Source organism: Drosophila teissieri, chromosome 2R (genome assembly GCF_016746235.2).
Source record: "Drosophila teissieri strain GT53w chromosome 2R, Prin_Dtei_1.1, whole genome shotgun sequence".
Lineage (NCBI taxonomy): Eukaryota > Metazoa > Arthropoda > Insecta > Diptera > Drosophilidae > Drosophila > Drosophila teissieri.
In genome coordinates, this window is record NC_053030.1 from 21,327,202 (window position 1) to 21,343,382 (window position 16,181).

General features: G+C 48.9%; 2 protein-coding genes across 5 annotated transcripts; both read left to right on the top strand.

Annotated features, from left to right (window-relative positions):
* The first annotated feature begins 1,127 nt into the window (after positions 1-1,127).
* On the top strand, positions 1,128-12,442 carry LOC122613000 (arginine kinase-like). 4 transcript variants are annotated; one of them, XM_043786953.1, is made up of 18 exons: positions 1,128-1,271; positions 2,443-2,502; positions 3,022-3,182; positions 3,241-3,552; positions 3,766-3,936; positions 4,004-4,095; positions 4,295-4,442; positions 4,778-5,206; positions 6,652-6,831; positions 7,069-7,215; positions 7,296-7,449; positions 7,509-7,666; positions 8,197-8,317; positions 10,903-10,974; positions 11,177-11,716; positions 11,781-12,044; positions 12,104-12,201; positions 12,258-12,442. In XM_043786953.1, exons 1-18 carry the CDS (start codon positions 1,211-1,213, stop codon positions 12,438-12,440), a joined length of 3,351 nt encoding a protein of 1,116 aa, XP_043642888.1. In that variant the 5' UTR covers positions 1,128-1,210; the 3' UTR covers positions 12,441-12,442. The 4 variants fall into 4 exon arrangements, with proteins under 4 accessions (XP_043642888.1, XP_043642891.1, XP_043642890.1 ...); XM_043786956.1 differs by lacking the exons at positions 4,295-4,442; positions 6,652-6,831; positions 7,069-7,215; ... (6 more) ...; positions 12,104-12,201; positions 12,258-12,442 and having other exon boundaries at positions 1,196-1,271; positions 4,778-4,926; XM_043786955.1 differs by lacking the exons at positions 1,128-1,271; positions 2,443-2,502; positions 3,022-3,182; ... (8 more) ...; positions 7,509-7,666; positions 8,197-8,317 and adding an exon at positions 8,706-8,821.
* A 605-nt stretch (positions 12,443-13,047) lies between these two features.
* On the top strand, positions 13,048-15,333 carry LOC122613544 (putative inorganic phosphate cotransporter). The gene is made up of 4 exons (XM_043787759.1): positions 13,048-13,187; positions 13,562-13,698; positions 13,759-14,850; positions 14,917-15,333. The coding sequence occupies exons 1-4, from the start codon at positions 13,166-13,168 to the stop codon at positions 15,193-15,195; spliced, it is 1,530 nt and encodes a 509-aa protein (XP_043643694.1). The 5' UTR covers positions 13,048-13,165; the 3' UTR covers positions 15,196-15,333.
* The last annotated feature ends 848 nt before the right edge of the window (positions 15,334-16,181 follow it).

The following is a 16,181-nucleotide window of genomic DNA, read 5'->3' on the forward strand; positions in this document are numbered from 1 at the left end:
ACAGTCTGCGAGGAAAGCGCGCGCCGTGTAAATCGAATCGAAACGAATCGCATCGCATCGAAACGGAACGGAAACAAAGCCCCGAAAACAGTGGGAAAAGGAAACGCGAAAGGGCGGTTGGAAAAGCGTCGGAAAAGCGGCGGAAAAGCGAAGTGTGTGTTTAGTGCCAAGCTGAATGGCCCACAGCAGGGTCAAGACATATCCTTCGGGACACATCCTTTGCAGTTCAGTGCACCCAAGCGCAGTGAATGAATAATGAATAATGCATAGATCGCTTTTAAGTGCATCCTGACAATCCTGTGAATTTGAAGATACACATAACCAGGCAATTAGGCTAAGACCCCGACTAATTGGCATTGACATTTTCATAGCCCATTTGGGAACTCGTATTCAAATTTAGGTCAGCGGCTTTCCCATTTTGGTGGCAGGAGTGACGAAAAACCTTGGAGGCCACTTGCGCAGCTCCAAGGAGAAACTGTGTCAAGTGGGTCTTAAAATTTTGACCGCACGCAAGTGCGTAGGAGTAGCATTACTCATCCATGGGGAGCACGTGCTGTCCTGGCTCAAGGACCTTTGGGGCAGGACACTCTGACCTGTACCTCCTTGCTAGAATGCTAGAATGGGCTAACTTTTTGATTGTGCCCATTTCGATAATATGGCCATTCGAATTGGAAAAATCGATTCGCGGCTAATTGGTTTGTTTTCAACGCGGCTCTTTTTGGGCACTAGTCCTGCAGCGCAGGCAATGTCCTGGCAGAGTGCAAAGCAAGTGGAGCGCATTAGAAGTGCTGGGCAATTGTAAAATAAATAAATAAACCATAAAACTCACATGTGAGCAACACAGGTTGTGACTGCAAGTACGCCCCCAAGCCACGATTTTCCCACCTTTTGCCGGACTTTCCATTCAATATTCACACACGCAAGCACCTCACCAGCTCCCCATTCGTCCAGCTCACCGCTTGTCCAGCTGAGCAGGTGCAGTTGTCCACTCAGACGTCGTTGAACTCGGCAGGACAGCGGTTCATCCAGTGTCCTGGGTATTGTGCCATTTTCAAACCGAATAGGGCTCTCTTTCCAGTGCCAAGTGAATACCTTTAATCCATGAATCACGACTGGGGCGATGTGCAGAGTCGCGGACTCTAGTGATTCCCCAGCCTAAACTACTAAACAAATTCCCCAGTTGGATAGAAAAAAGAAAACACACACAACTATGCCGCCCAAGAGAAGAAGGAGATTCCAGGGACTCTACTACCATTCATCGCCGCCCAAAGGTGAGTATGCAGTGAATACATATGCATACATTCATATTCGTTCATCCTAATTGAGGGAAATTGTGGTGACAACACGCCAGGCCAAGGAGGCGATGAGAAGTTTCTGTAGTTTTTTGTGGCCAAAATTTGCATATTGCGTGCCGTCGAGGGTGTCAGCTCAACAAGTTACAATGCCACGGGATCCTGTGCGGTTGATTGCCACATTAAGTGGCAACCACTAATGCGCCATTTCCGTGGCACTTTCGAGCTGTTTTTATTGCCACTCAAATCGTGTGAGTGTGCGAGTCCGAGTGTGTGTGGGTGTGGGAGTGTGGTATGCCTGGGAAATGGAAAGGAAATTTAATGATTCACCGCGGCCAACTAATTCACATGTCACTGCTGGCAAGGCGGTAGAACTATTCCTCAAGGTGTCCGATCGAAAATAGCCGCAGAGTAGAAGACCTTGACACATCAATTATGTGGTTGAAAAGGCCAACAAGTATATGGTAATTTTCTGGCCAACAATTTTCCCATTAAGGGAAACTATTTTCATGGAAAATCCTGAAAGTATGCTTTGTAAATTGCGCTGAATTCAAGGAGAGGCATTTCCACTACCAAGCGAATTTTTCGCGAGTAAACCTAAAAGTATGCTACAAAATGTTGTAGCGAATTTTCTCACGAAAATCTATTTAGAGATAATGAAAAGTCCTTGGTAAAAGGCCACGAAATAAAAGGAAAATAGAATTGGCATCGAAACTGTTTGGAATTCTTCCCCAAGGAATGCTAATCAAGTTCGCATCTATTTTCACATATTTGTTTTGCTGGAACGTTGACTTTTCGCTTTATATAACCCAAACAAACACACACACACACACACACACACAGTTTGAGTTATTTATTCATGTCAGAAGTTGGAAGTGCGCGAACAGGACGCAATTATTCCTCCTTGCGACCCTTCGCTTTTGACCACAGCACACAGAGACCCGAATTCAACACCTTTCGACCTGGCCAAGAATTAGTTTGCCAACGCGACTCAAGCTGGCCAGACGCAGAAAGTACAAACTACAAACAGGTACTAGAAAGCAATCAGCAGAAAGTAGTCAAAGGAGTCTTGTCACATTTATATTTGAATATACCCTTTTGGGGAAGCCAAACAATCGAATCTAAGCCAGGATGTCTATTCCCTTTGCAGTGATGCCCATGAATGGACAGGCGGGTGGCCAAAATGGACGCAAGCGTCGGGACAACGAAGGTGCGTATTCTAGGGGATTTCGAATGGTGGGGTGCACGGTGCATGGTGCATGTGGCATGGTGCATTTCGATTGCGATTTCCGCATCCAGGTGTTTGATTTCCAAGTGCTCCACTAAATCATTCAGCGGGTGGGGGCGATCTAATATGCTGATACGACGACCTGCGGGGCGTTGCCCACTTTTGCACTGCGAAAAAGTTCGGCGGCGACCTTGAGGCATTTCAAGTTGGCGAAACTTTTCGCCGGCGGAAATTGTCTCAAGTTTCCACTAATGCCACTTTAAGCGAGCCAAAGTCGGGAGTCGTAGTCACAAACTTGAACATTCATTGCATTTATTTTCGTTTTAATTTAGTTTTCAGTTCTTTTTCGGCTTCTCTGGCTGCTTTTTGGGCAAATTGCATGCAAGCACGAACGGGGGCGAAAATGAATTGGAAATCGCAATCGGGTCGCGGGGCGGGGCGGGGGGTGGGGGCTGGGAAAATTAATTTCCACGTTTTCAATTTCAATTTCTCGGCTAATAGATTTCTCGGTGAAGTTATCCACCATCAGGATCTGGATTCACGAGAAGGACATCGGCAAGCTGACGCGCATTTTGTGGGCGGGGCAGGGCAACCGGCTGAGCCAACAGGCCAGCAACAATGGGCGAGTGAAGCGCTTCCTGGCCGCCGTTCCCCATGTCATGGTGAGGAAGTCCTTTGCCCATCCTTCACTTCATCCTTCACTTTCGTTTCATCGCGCAGAATGCCATCAAGGATCTGCACCAGGCGGTCATCGACAACAATCTGGAGACGGTGCAGGCGCAGCTGGAGCCACCGGTGCCCAGTGCACTGGTCACCTGCAAGGACGGCAACGGCTTGAACATCATCCACAAGGCCGCCGGACTGGGGCACACCAAGCTGCTGGAGTACCTGGTGGGCATTTGGCCCGAGGGCGCCCACGAGACGGACATCACCGGCAAGACGCCGCTCCACTGGGCCGCCAGTGCCAAGAACAACATGCGATGCTACACCCTGCTCACCCAGGCGGGCTGCGATGAGGAGGCCGTCGACTATGTGAGTGGGTTGCCTTGAATTGGGAGTAGCTTCCTAGATATGATACATGCCATCTGATAGTCAGATAAGTAATGTGAAAGGTTTGATCCTGTTTGTTGCGTCCGTAATAACCGTAATTTTAGGTTTTGACACACACAATTCCCACTGAATATAGCTTTAGAATTAGAGTGGGTGTCGTTCGGCAATTAAAATGATTCATTGCGGCAATTTCAGAAAATGAAGACCCCCTCCTACTATCGCCACAAGCCGCACGAAATCGAGCGCGCCTTCCTGGTTTATGTGCCGGATGCACCGCGCGTCTCCCCCGACAGCGCCACCGACTGGGAGGCCTTGAGCGACGAGAGTGGCGGGGACAATGGAGCTGGTGGCGATGCCAGCTCCAAGGTGAGTGGGTGTCTTTTCGCCATGGGCAACCCACTTCCAACTGCTCCTTCTTGTTTCGCCCACCTAGAAACTGGACATCAAGGTGCCGCCGTCTGTGAACGGCCGCAAATCGCTGGACGACAGCCTTGAGAACACCTCGGAGCTGGACACCAATGACGGGTAAGTGGTAGGTTGGATGACTGGGTGGCTAGGTGGCTGGCTAGCTGGCTGGTGGGTCTTAGACCACGAGATTGAGCTTACGCTTGGCTGCCATTTGCTGGCAAAATGCTGTGCTGCCCTTTTCATTTGTGTTTGTGGCGTGTGTGTTTTGTATGGGGCATGGCTTTGAGAGAGAATCTTTTGCATTTTGAAACCGCAGTACGAGTGCCAACGAAGACGACGATCTGTCCAAGGCGGATGCGGAACCGGAAACGGAAGCGGAAGTCGCCTCGCCATTGCAGCGCCGACCGGAAACGCCGGCCACCTTCAACACGATCAATGGCGATGGCGAAGACAGCGAGGTCGAGGTAAGTCACCCCCGCCACTTTTCGTATAATTTTCCATATTTTCCGTATGGCTTTCGATGGTTAGCGGCTTGCTTGCACAATTTGAGAATGGCTTTCGGTGTTTTGCAACTTAATTTAATAGCTTTTTGGGCGCTGGAGACTCTGTGAAAGTAAGCCATTGTCGGCCATCGCCTTTCCCCTTCACCATTCTCTCGCCGTCGGCACTTGCGCTTTTTGTTTAGAGGCCAGATATAAACCATTTCCTGCTGTACATATAGGCTGAGATCGAAGGACCGTAGAGCGAAACTGTTGAATCACTTGGAAAGCAATCAGTCGACAATTGTTTACTTTTACAGAATATTGGAAGAGCTGTAAGCGCGGATGGAGGTGGAGAGGCTGAGGAAAACGGAGTTGGGCAGGACGAAGGAGGCGGTGGAGATGCGGCGATCTTGGCGAATGGCGACGGAGTTCACGAGGAGGCTCCGGAGGAGGAGCAGCCAACGGAGCCCGAGGACGTGGGGCAGCCCGAGGAGTCTGCTACTGAGAGTGAGCTTGAAGGAAACAAAAAGACTGAAGTGCAGCCAGAAGAGCATGAGGAGCATGAGGAGCCGGTGGAGCATGAGGAGCATGGGGAGCAGGTGGAACATGAGCAGCAGGAGGCAGTGGATGAGCCGGAGAGCAACGCTGAGGATGAAGCGGATCCGGAAGTGGCCGCCATGTCCGTCGAAGAGCGGGAACCGGAGTCGGAGAACGACAACGAGAACGACAACGATGACGACGATGAGGTACAGATGGGCGTGCTCTAAGTGTCCTCAAACGTTTTGTAGTGTATTCACGTTTGTTGTGTGTGCCGTTTGCTCAACCCATTTACCCTTCTTCAGTGTGAACCTCTAAAATGAAAACCAAAAAAAAAAAAGAATTTGAAAAGCAATATACCAATCTGCTGCAGCAGGCACTCGAATTCCATTCATACCAATTTGTTTTACCACTGCAAGAGCCACAGCAACAGCAACAACTTCAGCCGCAACCCAATCAGCAGCAAAATGCGAAACTTTAGCAATCAACTTCAACATAAGCCCGCTTAGATAATGAAATAACCGAAAAACCGAAAACGAAAACCAAAAATTCTTGATATATCTCTATACATACTACGTACATGTTTATATATATTTTGTAAAGCAAGTGTTATGTTCTCTCCTTTCGAATAACAATATATCTAGCCGTAGGCTTTATAGTAACAGTAACCAATTAAAAATGGAAAGCAAACCTGCAACTTGTGTCTTTTGTTTATCGTTTTTCTATTGCACCCGAGACCTGCCCAACAATCCGTGTGTTTGTTTCTATTTCCATTTCCGTTTCCGCATCCGCATCCACATCCACATCCGTTGTTTCCCTTTCAGTTTCACTTCAGTGTGTTATTGCCTTAGATCGAATCAATGCCAGTGTCTGCCCTCAATTTGTGCTTATCGATTGCCTAAAATCAGCAGCTGTTTACCCACAGATAGACTTTATAATAATGCACTCATTCCGACCGCCGTACATATGTATGTATTCCAAATAGTACACATGTACAGGCCAAGTCGGTCGTTTTCACTTTCGAACGCCCAACATTTCGACTGGGAGACGGAGAATATGAGAATCAGAGAATCGGAGAATCGGACGGAGACTCTGAGGTTGAGTCGGGTGCGGAGTCGGTGCTCAACTGTCAGTGGCATCCAGTTGTTGGTGGCTCCGAATGGCAACTGAACATGCAAACGTCAAAACAGTTGCAGGCATTAGATATGTGATATTTGATATATGGCAAATATACCATATATGTGCACATATATATATAATCGTTGCATTCCCTCGAGTTAGCGGTGGGTGGTTCTGATGGCAGCTATAATGACTATTTCCAGCTGCATTTCAATAAAAACGGGTAAACGTGGCGTATGCGTGATATTGCGTATACGCTACGTGGACCCCTGAAACAAGTTAATTTGGATTGCTTGGCCTGATTGAAGGGCTTAAATTGCGCTCTTTATTGCGTTGCAAAATTCCCAACTATAGGTATACACACATTCCATGGGCTCAGAACTGGCATTGTCACCCGTAGCAGCACTTAGTCCTTGTAAAAACAAACGTATCCTGTTCAATGTTTCAATGTCTCTTCGCACATTGTAGCCATGTCCAGATCACTGCCACAACCATATAAACATGAATTCTTAAGCGGTGCAATAAATTTAAACAGGATGTAATAGCTTCAGAGAGCAACGAAGCCAATCCCCAGGAGGGTCAGCAACCAGGAGGTGGAGCCCAGCCATCGGAGGACGACGGCAATGGGTCGCTCACATCAGCAATGGCCATTGAGGGCTTTGTGCACGGTGCACCCGAGGATTATACAGTTCAGTCTCAAACTGCAGTTGATGAAGTATACCATGCTATCCCTATCTATCTGTCTATCTATCGCTCTTAGTTGCTGGCTCACCAGGCTTCTTTTGGGTTCGCACCTAACTCACTCATGAAGCAAACCATCGAGTTCTTTATATTCCCAGAACCATTTCCCAATAACCATCACCCTTAGCGCTTTCAATGATGCACCTTGTTGTCTTTGCCACACAGTCCGTGTTCATCCTCTCATGGGACACCTGCTTACTGTTTTCCGTAGGATGAGCGCATCAAGCGCATTGTGGAGGCCGGAGACCTGGAGCAGCTGGCCGAGATTGTGCTGAATGGAGAGGGCGGCAGCCTGGTGGGCCTGAAGTCGCAGGAGCCGGAAATACAGGCCTTTCTCAACAACGTGCCCAGCTACATGGTAAGCGAGCCGAAAGGCTCCCCTCGCAGAGGAAGGAAGTACCACTAATTACGCCGTGCATCATGTTCTCGCTCCGGCAGGAGAAAATACATCGCGTGCACGACGCGGCACGTGACGGAGGTTTGCTGGCACTGCAGCAGGCTCTGGATCGCCGGAAGTTTGCCATCGCCAAGAACGACATATCGCCCAACGGCTCCACGCCCCTGCACGTGGCCGTGCTCTTTGGCCACACGGGTGAGTCCGCCCGGATTCTATTTATATGATTGGTACACCCCCGAATTCACCCCGCTTAGATATCGTTCGCTACTTGGCGTCCCGCTTTCCGGAGACCATGACCATTACGGATAATGACGGACGCACGCCGCTTCATTACGCAGCCACAATTAAGGATAACGGCCACTTCTACAACATGCTGCTACAGTTGGGCGCCAATCCCAAGGCACTGGACAAGGTGAGTTTAAATCAAGAGGGGTGCTCTTCTAAAAATATATGCAACATACGATGGTGCTGCAGGAATTACTTTGATACTATAAGAAGACTTCTGTCATTTGATTCCGCTTGCCTATTTTGTTAGAATTCTAAAGTTAGCTAGAAGGGTAATACATTTTCCATGAGAGTGTTAATAACCCAATTACCTCAGTAGTATTCCCAAATTAGGCTAATAATAGAGAACGTTCAAGTGTAATACAATACCTTAGTACACGAGGAAGGGCACAGTTTAGTTTCCAGTTTATTGGGAACAATTGCAGCTGTAGTCGCCCAATAGCATTAGAAATGACAAATGGAAATGGAAATTGTTTTAAAACTGCTGCCCACAAAACCGAAATCGAAAGTGGGCCAAGGCTCCACTGATTGGCCCTCTTGACTTTCAAATGTCCAGTGTCTGCAGCAGTGGGAATCAATAGGCCATACATATGTGATTAGGGCGATGTAAATAATGAACGGAGTTTGATTTAAAATTCAATAACCAAACACACGCAGCTGGGCCACTCGGCCGAGTTTTACCTGGACAAGGACAAGGCGAAAAACATTCTCAACTACACCGAGCTGCTGAATATTTTCGGGGCGGAGGAGCTGGAGAACCAGTTGCTCAATGACCAGGGTAAGGACACCGCGGGGGCCATGAGCCACCGGGCAGCTGTTCCAGCTTGACCGTTCACCAGGCACCACCAACCACCTCAAGTCCAGCCACCAACCACCACCCACCATCCACCACCCACCCAGATAGCGCTATGCCATGCCGCTTTGCTTTGCTTTGCTCGTGGCTTTAGTGGCGTTTTGTTTTCACACTCGCTTTCGCTGCCCACACACGTACACACACACACACACGCACACCGTGGGTAAACCGAAATAATTAAATACATTTGTTTGCCAAGTCAAACAGTCGGAGTGGGAGTGGCAGTGGCAGTGGGTTACAAACTGGCTACAACCAGGGGCTAACCGAACTCGGCGCGAGCTTTGGCCAAGTCAGTCATCGATTTTCGGTCGCACCGTGCACACACTGCGTATACGTGTTGGCTACTCGTGTTCGGGTTGCCCGTCGAAATGGAGGGAAATCGCAATGAATTCTTCAACGAAATCATTGGCAACATCGATGAGATATTCGGTATGTAGGCAAATGAACACAACATCCCACCAGCCCAGCACCAGCGCCTTTTTTCTTGATCACCCACCCCGGCAATCCTTTCATCCGTATCCGTATCCGTAAACGTCATGGTCTCGGTGTTCGTATATGCATCTGTGTCTCTGTCTACGCTTTGGTGTCTTACTGTGTGTGTCTCTGTGTCTCTGTGTGTGTGTGTGTTGATTGATAACCGTCCAAACCCCAAACGAATAAATTATCATCTATGCTGCTCCGGATAACCATGAGCAGTGCCCGACGATCTGCACAGTGCCCGGCGGGAGCTGGAGGATGGCGAGATCTCGAGGACCTTGGAGCGCTGCTATAGCGTGATTACGGAATCGGGTAAACTGCTGAGCGGCACTACGGCATCGGCTCTATCCCATCGCAAGCCCCTGAGTGCATCCTCGCTGCAGCTGTCGGTGACCAGCTATCTGAGTCGATTCCTCAAGCGCGGTGTCTACGAGAAAATCAAGCGCCGGCAGACGCGACTCGATCACAATCTCTTCGATGTCCTGTGGCCAGCGATGCGGAAAACTTCGAAGGCGCGCCACTTGGAGGAGGACATCAACTGCGGGATTATAGCGCCAGATTTCGATGTGTTTGTGGTGTTCCAGGAGTTCCTGGTGCCGTTGCTCAAGGACATGCACTGCCTGAGCATCGATGCTGATTTCAAACCGCAGCCCCGACTGGCCTACTTTCCCATGGACAATGGGGAAAGGCTGAACACGGCGGCCTTCGTCTTCGACGATGACTCACTGCTGGTCACCCGCTGTTTGGTCGAAGTCTCCAGGAATCTGGATCAGTTGGAGCTACCACTCAATCTCACCATTGGCCAACTGGAGCAGGCGGAACGCCTGATGATGAGCAAGATATTCACCACGCACTTTGCGGATGCCATTGGCGAAACGGATTCGGGAAACTATTACACCATGACCGAACTCCTGGAACCCGACTCGGAGGTCACGATGATGCTGAGCAGCCTGGGTCTGATGATTCCCCTCCTAGATACCAAGGATCTGGTGCAGGCTGCCGAGTCAACAGCCTTCAATGGAGCTCTGTGGCCATACGGCAGGGGCGTCTTTGTCAATTCGGCCAACAATTTGGCTGTGTGGCTCAATTGCCAGGAGCACTTGAGGATCATCTCCACGAGCAGCAGCAAGGAGCCCGCGGATATGGGAGCTGCTTACACGAGAGTGGGAAGAGCCATATCCTATCTGGAAACGCAGCTGCACTTCAAGGAGAGCTACCTGCTGGGTTACCTCCAGAGTAGGCCCAGTTACTTGGGCACCGGACTCAAGATGACCACCATAGTGAAGCTAACCAATCTGATGAAGGAGATGGACAACCTGCGGCACTTGTGTTCCGTGCGCGGACTGAGCATGGTGACCAATCGCCTTTCGAAGCTCACCGTGCGCCTCGTCAACATGCAGAGCATGGGCGTGGTGGAGTATGTGCTTTTCCAGGACTACTGCACGGCTGTCACCAATATCCTGTCCCTAGAGAAGGACATGTCGCTGACGAACTCCAAGCACATTGCCACCATGCTGGTGAAGATCTTCAAGCGCAAGAAGAACAGCATCGTGGATCGCAACTAGAAGAACGCACTAGCTACCAGCTCAATGTACATAGCAAATACCATAGAATATTACCTCAGCACACTAAGTCCCCTAATACATATGCTACATTTGACTGATACCTGCCACGTGCCCTCATCTAAAATCTCCTCCGCTTTCGCTGCGTTTAAGGTTAATCCGCAATCGTAAGTTCTGCCTTCAGTTACACCTACATAGTCGTATCCGTATCCGTATCCGTAACCGTATCCGTATCCGTGTCTTGCCCGAAGACTGTGTACTCGTCTCGATTACAATATGATTTGCCAAGTCTCTTGAGTTCAACCATCGGCATCCTCATCTTCGTTTGACTCGTTTAACTCCCCCAACCGCCCGAAAAAATGCTCCCCCCTCTCGCTTTGTGTACATAGATTACTGGGACTCGATCCACTGAGTGTGACTGCAGATATCCTGGGCCATTGGAGTGACTAATCCAGCTTGTTTTCCACACAGGTCAGGCGCAGCCAGTGAGCTTTCAGGCCAATCCCATCTTCAAGACGGAGCAGGGCAAATACCTGGCTGATTGTAAGTATTCAGGAAATGTGACACCAAATTAAACGACATTCCGTTGGGCAACTTCATTTAGATAAGAAAGAAAAGTAAAGTAAACAACAACTTGTACTTGAAGTAAACTGAAGCACTAGTTGGCTAGACCCTAGACTAGCTTATCTAGTTCTCTAACTTATCTAAGATGCTCTTAAGAAAGGATACTCTTTCTCCCCTTCAGCTCTCGCCGATCCTTTGATCAAGGCCCTCACTGAAATAGCCAACAAGCGACCCAGAGATCCCGTCGCCTACCTGACCAACTACCTGCAGCACTTCATGGGCGACCGCAAGCCCATGACCGAGGTGCAAGTGCACTCGGGTAGCAGCAAGGCCAGCACCAGCTCCACCTCCACCCTGGCACTGGTCAAGTCGAATGCCAGCTCGAGCCAGAGACTGGGCAACACACGCAACGGTCCTGGTCCCACCAATGCGGATCTCATCGAGCTGGATGCACGATCCCTGGCCGAGGAGGAGGATGCCGAAGGAGCTCTGGCCGTGCAGCACATGGAGGAGCGGGATGAGCACGGCCAAAGTATGCTCCACTTCGCCTGTGCCCGCTCCCATCGCAGGGGAGCTCTCTACACGCTGATTGAGGAGTCGGGCATCGACATCACATACCGGGATGAGCTGTACCGAACTGCTAGAGATGTTTCGCTCCAAGCGAATCAGCCAAACAATGCGGCCGAGATCGATCGATATGTTATGGCACAGGCAGTTGTTGGTAGGTTATACAATGTCCCTCCTTATAACTAACTTTAACTATAAACTATTTCTTACCAAACCAGGCGACGTCGAGCCTTTCGAACAGCTCGCTCTGCAAGGCTACGATCACATCCTGGACATCGAGGACGAAAATGGTCAGTCCATAGTAGATGTGGTGCAGTCGCGACAGAACGGCGCTCTTGGGGAGTTCCTGGCCAACCTTCGGGGCTTGGAGGAAACTCGCGAGGAGCTCCATCAAATGATCAGGGAAAACAACTTGGAGCGAGTGGTGGAGCTGACCAATGTTGCCAATGCCAAGTGGTTGATAAGAACCAAGAATTATTATGGTAAGAGTGCACTTTAAAAGTTAACAAGATTTCCCAGAACTTATCCCAATCAACTTTAGGTCGAACGGCACTGCACATAGCCGTGCTGAAGGAGTGCGAGGAAATGGTTCAGCACTTGGCGAAGATCTGTCCCGAGGCTTTGAAAATCCCAGATAATGTGAGTAACCTAAACCAATTCTTTAAATTTCATATGTAAATATGATGAACTTCCAGTTGGAACGCACTGTTCTGCATTACGCCATGGGCACCAATGCGCTGGAGAGTGTAAGTCGGATTTTGATACAGAACGGGGCCAAGCGAACCGCCAAGGATCTGAAAGGACGACAGCCAAGCTATTACTTCATCAACAAGGCGGACATACTACGCCTGCAGGAGGAGGAGGAGGAGAGCCGCTGAGGGATCGGATTAAGCGCTATGTATAGTCTAGATCAATAAAGTACAAGTATATAGAAAATATACGAGTATATATAGACATATGCAGATTGGGATTTCCGGCCATGTTCAATGTGTTCTATAGAAAGCTGTTTCGATAAGGTGCTCGTTCATGGCGCCCAGTTTAGATGAAACACTTTCGCTATCAGTCGAGGTGCTTCACAATTCCCATTCTGATTGCTTGGGGGGATGGGAACGAAAGTCTGAAGGATCCCACGGGCAAGCATGATCCAGATACTTGGCATTGGCCGCCGATAAGATATAACCAAAGCCTCGGCCACTGAAGAGGCTCAACTGATAAGGCCGCCTTGACTGACAACAGTTGGAATGGAAAAATCAATGACGTCTTTAAAGTTCTGTGCCTGCTTAAAGGGGCCCTCCCCCTGCAATGCGTATCGCATCCGGATTTCAGGCGTCGTCCCACCCACCACCACCCACTGACGTTATCAGTGCTGCGTAGTGGAAGCCGCTATCACCGTTCCAGTTCATTGTTGTTCTCCGCCTTATCGATATCGTATTTGCAAAGTGCCCTGATTTGGTGTCCATTAAACGGGTATCACTTGAAAACTGACGGCGGGTTCGATTAGCTCTTCAATAAAATGGGAGGTGTTAACCGAGCTGGCTGCAGGTTGGGAGTTGAGTTTAATTTCGATCTCTAGCGGGTGTGGTTCAATAACAGCAGTGCGGATATGACGGCGGAAACGAATACGGGTTAGTAAGGGGTCCTTCAAGGATCTGGTTGGCATCCTTCAGGCAGCTCCTATCTTCTTTCGCTAGTTTAGCTCTTTATTATGATATAAACATTCGCTGCACTTAAGTTTATGGCGATTCTCAGTAAAATATGATTGAATGGAAATCATTTACTCTATTTTTAACACCTTTTAAGTGCTTTATTAGATCGTAAAGTCTCTGATTTAAGTGGCTTTTAAGCAGGTGGACGACTTTCCCCAGACAAATATATGGAGGAAGTGAACCAGAGAACCGCAGAGTGATAAGGATTGTTTTGGACAAAAAAATTCAGTAGTGGGGAGTTCCAGAGGCCCACTTAAGTGCGTTACTTATGCGATTTACTTCTACTCAAACAGGTCCGATGATCGGCCAGCGGCATTTGCAGAGCTTCTTGCTCTTCCTAGCGATTGTGGTCAACTACATGGCCAAGTTCAATGCTGGAGTTGCGGTGGTGGCCATGACAAACGCTGATAACGCCAACCCAAACTTTCCAGTAAGTTTAAGAAGGTAACTTTCCGAAACTTCTTAAACCTCATTTCGTTAATTTTCATAGGAGTACGATTGGAACGAAATGGAGCGATCCTACATCCTGTCCAGCTTCTTCTGGGGCTACATAATGACGCAGTTCATGGGCGGATGGCTGTGCAGGCGCTATGGAGCCAGGATCACGATGTTCGTGTCCACCATGGGGTCCGCCCTGCTGGTTGCCCTCATCCCATGGTTCGTGTCCTGGGGCGGCTGGCAGGCGTATTGTGGCATTCGGATGGCCATGGGCCTGTTCCAGGGTTTCCTGTTCCCCTGCATTCACGCCCACCTGGCGAACTGGTGTCCTGTGCAGGAGCGAAACCGATTGGGCGCCCTGGCCAACACGGGCATCGATTGCGGCACCTTGGTGGCCATGTTTGCCAGTGGATTATTGGCAGCCTCCAGCATCGGCTGGCCCGGCATCTTCTACGTCTCGTGCGGAGTGGGCGTTTTGTGGTGCATCGTGTGGTGGCTTTTCGGCGCCAACCAACCCAAAGATTCCAAGTTCATTGGCGAAGCGGAACTGAACTACATTGAGACCTCGATCAACTCCAGTCGCAAGGCGGAGGAGGCCGAGCTCAAGGCCACTGGACCCATTCCGGTGCCATGGAAGGCGATTTGGACATCGGTTCCCTTCTGGGCCTTGATGATCACCAGGTGCTGTCAGTCGTGGGGATATTCCACACTGCAGACCGAGATGCCAGCCTACATGAACGGTGTGCTTTTGATGGATATGAAGAGCAATGCTCTTTACTCCGCCCTTCCCTACTTCGCATCCTGGATCATGGCCTTTGTGTACCTGATCATCGCGGACATCCTGCTGACCAGGGGCATCATGTCCATCACTGGCATTCGCAAGAGCGTCAATTCGATAGCGTTCTTTGTGCCCGCCGCAGCTCTGATTGGAGTCAGCTTCCTGGACAGTACGCAGAAGACCCTGGCAGTGGTGCTGATGTGCACCAATGTGGGCATCAACGCTGGTTCCACCATTGGCAGCACCATCAACACCATCGACCTGTCACCCAATCACGCTGGCATTCTCATGGGCATTGTGAATACGGCGGCGAACACTGTGCCCATTCTGACGCCCCTCCTCGTGGGCATCATCGTCAAGGATGATGTGAGTATAAAGGGAATACCCACCACAGAGGGAATTAATCAACTTTTTACATTTTTTGATTAACAGCACGATCGAGAGCAGTGGCAGATTGTGTTCATTATATCCGCCGTCATCTTCTGTGTGGGCAACATTGTCTATGTGACCTTTGGTCAGATGGTTAATCAGCCCTGGGATGCACCCGACTTCATGGACAAGCAGCGATCATCCAATCTTCAGGAGGTGGGACTTTCCAAGGCACTGGAGGCCCAGCAAAGTGAGAAAGTGGAGGAGGCGAAGCGCAAGGAAAGTGAAGCTGCCTCGGAGAAGAAGGAATCCAATGAAAGTGAGGGCACTAAGGAGAACTGAGCAGCAAGGACGAAATTGAAGTCATAGGATAACCAAGTAACCTATACCTCGAAACCCCCTAGGTATTTTAGTCACGGCTGGTCCGGCGTAGCTTTAAATAAGTCTATTGTGTTCCCAATGAGTAGATTAAGATGTAAATATATGTAACTATACGTGAAAAATCCCACGACCTTGTCGATTTACCCTACGGAAACAGGAATCATGTCAATTCTTTATCAATGAACACTGATTACTATACGAACTTCGGAGTACTGATCGTAAATAAGCAATTGACGTGTGTATTATGTGAAAATAAGATCGATCGCTTCTCCAATTAATTTGACATGTGTTTCAACTAGCAGCAAATTGAAGTGTGATAACAGGGCAAGTTCGTAGCAAGGCACTGCTGATAAGAACGTCGGATTATTGTTGCCAGTGAAAGTATTGCCCAATACCAATAGCACAATTATGACCTTTGAATGGGCTTGTTTTAAAGATACAGTTACAGATACCAGCTAATCAATCTAAACCAAAGTAAAATCCACATTGGGATAGGTCAGTTCTTAAGATTAAAGCGTTGATTATGAGTTGGTGATTAAAGTGTGGTACCCGCTAGGTAGAAGATTTCGTCTATCTGCAAATTAGATTTACTAATCTCGGACTAACAATCGGACTTCTAATTTTAAGCAAGATCATAATCGCGTGCCACATTCTCTCAAGAATCCACATGAACTCTTTGTGCTTATCACAGGATAATCTAGATTAGCCAGAAGTTGATAAGCAACTCGTAAGATTAAAATCGCGGCAGGGTGCGGTTGACTCGAGTTCAAGTCCATTCTATTCTGCCATTTCGAAGGCAGAAGGTCAACTTTCCATCAACACCACAGGGATGACAGCTGAAATAAATAAAGGTATGGACAGAATATATTTCTTTGAATTCGGGTAAGTTCATGAAAACTGTTCGAAGTACTAGATGGACGTCAATCGATAGTAGTGGGTGGGTGTCT

What these genes read in the sequence shown, in the direction of transcription:
- LOC122613000 (XM_043786953.1), top strand. Translation starts at nt 1,211, where the DNA reads ATGCCGCCCAAGAGAAGAAGGAGATTCCAGGGACTCTACTACCATTCA. An exon ending in GCGAAGACAGCGAGGTCGAG is followed by an intron (nt 4,443 to 4,777) that starts GTAAGTCACCCC and finishes TTACTTTTACAG; the next exon opens with AATATTGGAAGAGCTGTAAG. An exon ending in TATGGCACAGGCAGTTGTTG is followed by an intron (nt 11,717 to 11,780) that starts GTAGGTTATACA and finishes TTACCAAACCAG; the next exon opens with GCGACGTCGAGCCTTTCGAA.
- LOC122613544 (XM_043787759.1), top strand. Translation starts at nt 13,166, where the DNA reads ATGACGGCGGAAACGAATACGG. An exon ending in GACGGCGGAAACGAATACGG is followed by an intron (nt 13,188 to 13,561) that starts GTTAGTAAGGGG and finishes CTACTCAAACAG; the next exon opens with GTCCGATGATCGGCCAGCGG. An exon ending in ACGCCAACCCAAACTTTCCA is followed by an intron (nt 13,699 to 13,758) that starts GTAAGTTTAAGA and finishes TAATTTTCATAG; the next exon opens with GAGTACGATTGGAACGAAAT.